The sequence below is a fragment of the Cyrtonyx montezumae genome, unplaced genomic scaffold (assembly GCF_038088225.1).
Source record: "Cyrtonyx montezumae isolate F1298 unplaced genomic scaffold, pur_monq_1.0 scaffold_10, whole genome shotgun sequence".
In the NCBI taxonomy this organism is placed as follows: Eukaryota; Metazoa; Chordata; class Aves; order Galliformes; family Odontophoridae; genus Cyrtonyx; species Cyrtonyx montezumae.
Window position 1 is genome coordinate 28,247,780 of NW_027071826.1, and position 8,149 is coordinate 28,255,928.

At 41.9% G+C, this 8,149-nt stretch overlaps 1 protein-coding gene across 2 annotated transcripts in view; it reads right to left on the reverse strand.

The window, feature by feature from the left end:
* Positions 1-6,150, reverse strand: part of RASGRP1 (RAS guanyl releasing protein 1) — a 35,565-nt gene extending 29,415 nt beyond the window's left edge. For both annotated transcript variants that reach the window (XR_010623316.1, XM_065754117.1), the window contains exons 1-2: positions 5,876-6,150; positions 3,794-3,963 (exon numbers count right to left, since the gene is read on the reverse strand). Coding sequence is in view for 1 of the 2 variants with exons in the window: in XM_065754117.1 (XP_065610189.1) it covers positions 3,794-3,963; positions 5,876-5,907 (202 nt within the window). In the remaining variant the exon portion in view is untranslated. The remainder of the gene's footprint in view (positions 1-3,793; positions 3,964-5,875) is intronic.
* Positions 6,151-8,149: the final 1,999 nt, after the last annotated feature.

Sequence of the window (8,149 nt, forward strand, 5' to 3'; positions counted from 1 at the left end):
TTTGCCTTAAAAGATGCATCTGTTTTCTAATTAGAATTCTTCGATATAGCTTGGTATTTGGCAAATTTTGAACAAAACATCAGTGTCACAGTAGCATGAGATTAGCCAATGGTAAAAAGTATGATTAAGTGTTACTGTTTTATTTCCATACCTAGCAGATAACAGTTAACAAAAAGCAGTTAAGATACAAATATCCAGCAAAGTGAAAAATAACTGCTGAAATATTTTACTCTCCAATTTTTAACACTTTTTGGACTAAGTATATGTCAACATGCATTTACACAGTTTTACAAAGATTATTATAAGAACTAACTATAACTATAAGAAGAATAAAGCTGTGCTACAGAGCGTATGCTTCCCGTGTTCTACTGAACTGCTAGAACTAAATAGTCAGTGCTGCCATGAAACTGCAAGCTAGACCTTACTCTATTGGTTTTGATAACAAAGCTGATAACAAAGCATAAGTATCTTTACAAACAAGGAGTAATGTAGGGAATTAAGCCATACTGATAATCTGCCAGCCAAAAGTAAATTATTTTCCAGTTGCTTTATACTGCATAAAGAGAAAAGATGGATGTAAGAGGTTACTGTTCTACCTAAAATTCCACTCAGAAATCAGTCACTAGCAAAGAATTCCTCCAGGAAAAGAAAAAATTCTCCTTGATTTTGTCATATTCCAAGTCAAAATCTAATAATTGCTTTGTTTGTTTAGCCATCTTGTCACCAATTTACTGTATTTAAATCACTATAACTTTCTATTTAAAATCAGTCTCTCTGGTGGAGAGGTTGCAATGAATCCAGCCCTTCTACACAATTCATTTTCTAGTGTTTTCGAGCACCTTACACTACTCACTGCTCTTCTTCTCCATGCATTCCTCTCACTTCAATTTATCTGTTTACTCCTTTTCCCTATTATGACTTCTCTTTCTTTCAATATAACCACTTTTTTCATCTATAAATGCTATTGTTGGCTCCATTTAAATGCAGCACTTCCCTTTCTTTCCTAAGGCCATCACACTTCACAGCTCTTCTTGACAATCTAGATTATAGCTGTAAAGCATCCCGTAGCTACTTGTAATGTTGAAAAGGTCTTTCAAGATGCATAGAAAATATTTGGAATAGTTGCCCTATGCAAAAACATTTTTCCTCTTTACACTGTTGAGAATTGTTTCAAGTCTCTATGATTCTTCTGTACTAATCTCAGGACCCATGCTCCTTTCTAAGAATTTTCTGCCTTAAATATCTCATCACGTTTTTTTATGAACTCTTGCTCCACCTCATGTCCTGGCTTTACTATTGCCTTTACTTTTGGCAAATATCTTTTGGGATTCAGCCTATTCATTCCGATGCAACCTTTCATGAGACTTGAAGAAATTACACTTTTAGTATCTCCTATTTTTGTTAATAGAAATTGTGCTATTGAATAAGCACCGGTGTAACACTTTTCTCTCAGATATACATAGGTCATTCTAAAAGCAAAACCTAGCCACCATCACTGACTATTCATTTTTGCCAGCCATCAAAAATAACCTGCACGCTTCACTTGTAATAATCTGCATGACCATCCAGAACATGGCTTGTCTTTGCTGAAACATACCTCCCACCACTTTACTGTGCTCACATCTACTGTTTGATCTGCATAAATGTTCAGTAAGTGTCAGTGAATGTCAATGGGTGCAATTGTTTTCTGCATGGAGTTCAATGCCACACCTCTGCTTCATATGCACTTCCACAACAGCCACCATTCTGACAGACTGCCTCTCTGCTGCCATCTGTCATACATCAACAAAATGGAATATTGATGGGAAGGCTCGACCTCTACTACCACCAAGATCCACCTCTGATGTCGCAGGCCAACATAATAAAACACATTTTAGTACCACCTTCTATCCAGCATTTTAGTAGACCCAGAGGCAATATCATAAATTCCAAGATCCAATTTTTACTCCTCACCTCCTGTGGTGAGATGAAACTGTGACATCATTAGTACAGGTTTTGTTTTACCTCAGCTCTCTTGACAAACACTGCCTTTCTACAGACTAACCTAGAATCATCTGCAACACTTTGGCAAAGTCTTTCATTCATTATCTGAGATTCACACTTCCACTTATCCATACTGGAAGATAAATAACTACTTAGGTACTGTGCATGGGAACAAACTTGCTGAATCATTCAATTTACATCAGCAACTATTCTTTTTTATTCTGTTTCTTGTTAGTCTTTTTGCCCAACAAAGAGTCTAAATGCCCACAGTGCATTTCATGACTCTGGAAGTCCTTAGTGAGTCTACAATTGTAAGTGCTGGTACACTACTACTCACTTTGTGAGACCTACATACCATTTGTCAAAGTTCAAGAAAACCCTATTTAGATTTACAGTACACTTTAAGAATGAAATCCTTAAGAAAAACTCCTGTGCATATATAGCTTAACTGGACAATTTTCTTCTTCTCTCAACTTAGTCTTTATAAAACATGAATGCCCAGCGACATGAAACCACATGCTGATGTATATACTTCAAATATTAAAGAATTACTAAAATAAAACAAAGTCAACAGTAGTCTCCCATTCAGTGTTTAGTATATAGAATTTGAAATCAACCTTCACAATAATTTTACTAGATGTTGTATTTATAATTCTCTTTCTTTTCCTCCTTAAAAACATGAACATAAATCAATATTGTTCTCAGTATTATAACTGTACAAACATCTCACATGAGCTTTAGATGCCTAGTCTCACTTCCAGTAAAGCAAAACCTACAGATTAACATTGGTTTAGGAACTGGGACTTTACAACAGTTCAGTGGATATGTTCTTTACGATAATAAAGTGAATGAGAAAAGGAGCCAGGAAGAAATAACTGCATGTTTTATTAACTTCCCTCAGACATGCATTTCTCTGCACACACTGAATATAAAGTATATTAACATTAATGCATTTCTAATGGGTGTGAAAGATTACTCATTGTTTATATAGTACTTGCTTGATGCAGCACTTGATCAGCACTCAGTGTTACTATTTAACTACACAGATTAATTATTTTAGAGGTGAGTAAGCATTGGAGTGTGTTTAGCATTTAAAGACTACTCTGCAAGAAAACTTCACAAGACTTTCAGAAGGACAGTGTTTCTAAACACTGGAAGATAGAGGGTTCACAAACAAATGCCTTATTTGCAAAATATTAAGAACACTTTCGAGTGTCTTCAGTGCTAACATATTTTAATAATTTTAAAAATAAACATATTTAAAATTAAAAAGAAAAGAAAAAGCAGACAAGATATAAGGTTTAGGCAGTAATCATCACTGTCTGTGTATTATGATTTTAGCAGTATAAAGAAACATAACTGACAGGCTCAAAAATGTATACAGATGCAATTTTTATTTGGGCTCTTTCTCTCCATGGAGAAGCAAATTTAAACCTATACTGATAATGTAAGAAGTAATTCGGTATTACTTCACTTACTTTATAAAAACAGCTCTGTTCATTTCAAATTTTTTTTTATTAAGCATGCATATTGCAGTAATGTAAAGATTACTTTGTTGCCATTGTTGTTGTTATTGCTGTTCCTTCAAGTATTGGTTTGGTAAACACCAATATTAATCTCTTAGCATGTATTATGTACATACACAGATTCACAAACTCATAAAATAGATGCAAACACTTACAGAATACATCATGTTCAGTTGAGCTTTTTCTACCTTGTTATTGCATCAGTGTAATTCACTGATAACCAGCCTAAAAGTAACCAGCGTAGAAACATATTCACACCGTTCCAAAAACCTCCAGATACTCACCAAAAGACTGAATGCAGGTTTCAAGAAGATCTTCCAAAGTCGCCCCTTTGGCTAAGTGCCCCAAAGGCACCATAGTGACTTGAGTAAGATTTGAATGGCTGTGACAATGACTAATCTGCTTCAGCTCAAGTAACGATTCAGAGGCAGGGCTGCATCCTTGGGCAGGTTGCCTAGAAGAAAGCACAATAGTGAAGTAAGTACAAGGGTGAGCAGCAAATTTTAAACTGCATGAAAAAGAAAAAGAGATTTAAAGGGCACTGAACTCCCTGTAGCTATGTTAGTGAAAGACACAACCCTCCCTCTTTGCTTACGCATAACAAAGAGTCTGTTCGGTAAATGACGGGTTTTTTTCCTGCTAAATGTAGATAGTAGAGCATATTTACAGCATTCCTTGAAAGGTCTGTCAAATTGCCTCAGACCTTATTTCTTCGCCTGACAGTTACCTTTCCAATGCTATAAGCCACAAAACAGGAACACAGTAATCTGCCACCACACCTTTGTGTGGTCATAAAACTTAAAGGAGAAAAAAATATAGCAATCATCCAACATTATCAGAAACACATTGTAACAAGTCAGGCCAGATATATTAATGGCGATATTCCAAATGAAGTATCCAGATTATCAGTGCAACTTCACAGTGTACCATTTCACAATTAAAAAAAGCTGATGAGTTTCTATTCATTCTATATTATTAATTCACATTAAATTGTTTTAAAAGTGCATACATGACCAAATTAATACTTTCGTTATTAAACACTTAGATCTTTAAAAGAGATAAAAAATAAAGAAAGAACCTTATCTTAGGCCAGTACTTTGCTCCTATTGCCATGTCTTCGAGTTTAAGAATATACATTTTACAGATAATATTAAAGTGTTCATTGTTTGCATGCAAGTTCATTGTTCTGTATGAAATATTAAAGAAGCACAGTGTTCTGATACATGTTCACGTGCAAATAACAGGAACTGCTTCAAAATGTGACGTGAGAGCATGACCATGTTGTTCACAAAATGGCAACAGCTGCTGTTGTTTCAACGAAACTTCAGTCTTATTTCAGAGTCAACGTGCAGTCCACTGCATTCCTAAGTTACTGCAGCTTCTTTACGTTGCTATCCTAAGCCTTCATACAACTTAGAACACTACTGAAAACTTTATTAATAAACTGACAGTCCCAAGAAAAGGCACAGAAACGTATCTGGTGTGCTTATGGCAGACAGGCAGAGATGTCGAGGACATCCCACACTCCCGGGTCAATTTGGAAATACGGATGGGTAATGAAGACAGATCAGACCCTACCTCATCTCAGTGAGTTTCAGGCCTTAGCTTAAAATTTCTGACTCATCTCCATTCTGGAAAAGTCATGAAACTGTAGATAAGGTCATTCATGGCCCACACGGCCATCAGAACCCAGACCTGACTGCAAAGGTGGTGGCCATCACTTAACTCTCCTGCAGCAAATCTGACACTGCCTATGCAAAAAACGTTGCGCTCCCTTCCCCTTTTCTTTAGATTTCCCCCCTCGCTATGCGAGCTGACTTCCTGTTCTCATACAAAAAAAGAGCGAGGCCTGCTTAGCTTTCAGGGTTCTCTTTTTGCAAGCTTAACCCTCACCCCTCCTCACTCTATTCCAGCGGTTCTTCGGCGCAGGGCACGGCCAGAGCCGCAGCAGCAGAGAACAATTGACAACAACGTCAATACCGAGCAGCGCACAAAGCCATCCACGTCCTCCTCCAATAAGTTTACAACAATACCCTCTGTGGCCGACTTGGCAGCGCTCCTCGAGTGACACATCCGAAACCGATCGCGCATTAATTAGCTCGGATCCCCGCTCGGCGGCTTTTCGGCACAAGCCCTCCGGGCTCCCCGGCACGCCGCCGGGGCCGGGAAGGAGCCGCCCGCCGCTCCCGTCCCGTCGGCGGCGGCGCGCAGGTAGCGGGACCGCCTCCCCGGCTGAGCCGCACGCTCCGGCCGCGCCTTCAGGCTGCTCTCAGAGCACGGATGGGCGAGAGCCGCCGTGCTGCCCTGCTGCTCTGCTCCCGACCCCGCTCCCTCCCGCCGTCCCGACCCCCGCGCTGCCGACTCACTGAGTTTCTCTCTTCTTGCCCAAGGTTCCCATGCCTGCGGCGGCTCCGGCTCCGCGCGGCCGCGGGGCGAAGGGGACAGCGGGGCGGCCCCGCGCATCGCCCCCGTCCCGCTTCAGGAGGAGCTTGAGAGCGGCTCAAGCGGAGCAGCCGCCGCCCGTGACAAGCGCAGCGGAGATGTTATCGGCAGGAGGAAGTGCTGAAGCTATCGCGCCGCTTTTCTCCGAACCGCCGACTTTACCAGGTACCCCTGGTACGCCGCTGCGTGCGGCGCGGGCTGTCTCCCAGGGCAGCCCACGGGGGCCGCGGACCTGTGGGAACACGCGTGCCTCGCTGCTCCCCACCCGCGGAACCGCGTGGGACTGCCGCCGACGCGCTGCGGGAGGTGAGGGCCCGCACGAGCTCCGCTCCTGTGCGCGGTGATTGGCTGCTCGGCAGCGGCCGGCGGGGCGGGAGGCGGCAGGGAGACGCCTCGCGTGGAAAGCCCGCGGGATGGGCAGCTCCGAGGGAGGTGGCTGTCGGTCGGCCCCGGCCCCGGCCCCCTGCTGCCGGCGGTACGGGACAGAGGATGTGCAGTGTGGGCACCGAACTGAGATTCTTACATCGACGGTTACTGGTTTAAAGCTCTTGCGCTCAGCTCCCACCTCTCACCGTCCGTCCAGTGTAACTGCTATATTTCCTAAACGCTTGCACCATTAATTGTCCCATTTCAGCCATTCATTCTTCTCACTTCAGCGAAGAAATGACCTGATAAGAAAGCTGAAAGTCAGACTCACTGCGTGTAGCTTGCAGCGTGACCAAAAGGCATTGTACTGGGAAACACAGGGACCTGAGCAGCAGGAAGTCACAGGGCACTCGGGTTTTGTTGTTCAGAGAGCTCTATTTGCGTGTGGAAGTTACTTCAGCACCAAAACACCATCGTACCTCACTCTGAGATGTGGGTGATTCCCTTAACATGCTTCTTTAACTGATAAGATTCAGATATTCAGAGCAATTCCCTGCCAGAAGCCAGGACACACTTCTCTTCAGGTCTACAAAATGATCAAATTCAACAAGGCCTCATTGCCATTTCCTCAGGTTCATGGTGACTGCCACTGCCACCACAGCTGTGCAGACCTGACTACAGACCTGCAAAGGGAAGGAAAACCCGGCATGCCTCTGGAAATCACCCCCGTGATTCACTGGGTGACATTCCTCTGAGTAAGCATCGAGCTCATGCCCAGCTTGAAGATCACTGTGGTTTATGAAATACATAATGTACATCCAAGACCACGAATCATGTCTGCAATGTTCTCTACAGCATCTATGTTGGTAAGCCAATATCCTATCCCTGCCTCATTCTACTTTAGAACAAGTATATTCCAGCTATCTTTGCTTTTTTCTTAACTGCAGTTCCCATGAGTTCAAGCACACATGTACACTCAAAAATAAATGGAGCTTTGATAGAAACAGTACTCCCCAGCTTTTTGGTCAGGAGTTAATCCATAAGCAAATGTTACACAGCCTCATACGAATATATACTTGCAACTTACATACCTGTACAACATCCGAATGTGCTGGTCCAAAAATGTAGTGCTCTCCAGGTGACATGCCCTCCTGTTGGGATGTAGATTTGTACCTAGTCTGTCTCCAAACCAGACTTACTCCACTGAAGTGTAAGATCATTCTTTCTTTTTTTTTTTCTTTTTCTCAAAGCTGAAGTTTACAACTACTTTGATTATAATATATGGTGTCATGGACACATTCTTCCTGTAGCTTTCACCTAAACCTATTTTACTTATATCTCTGAGAAATGCCAGGCCAATTACAAAGACACACAGGCGGAATGGTGAGTGAGGAAGTTCTCTGGTGATGACAGAGGGCCCTGCAGGGTGTGGGGGTCAGCAGACGATGTTAGGAAGGCAAACCAGACAACCCAGTGTGGGAAGCAGCTCCAGAAGAGGAAAGTTTGAAAATTCAACTGCAATGAAGGACAGCACATAGAAACTATGAAAAGCCACTGCTGGATCAATTTACATTATGCAAACAAGTGGTAATCAGAATAATTGTATTTAATAAGTTCTTTTCAGTTAGAGCTGCTAGCAATTTTATATGAAAAAACAAAAAAAATATATAATTGAGCTGTGATGTGCCAAAGGTGGAGCTAGCATCATTTAAATATGCTTCCATATTGTAACTGAAGTTTGTAGCTATGTTAAAATGCTTTTTCTTGGCATGAAACTTGATTTATGTTGCAGCTAGGAGGGCACTTCTAGTGTCTCATTCCAAGCCTGGGTC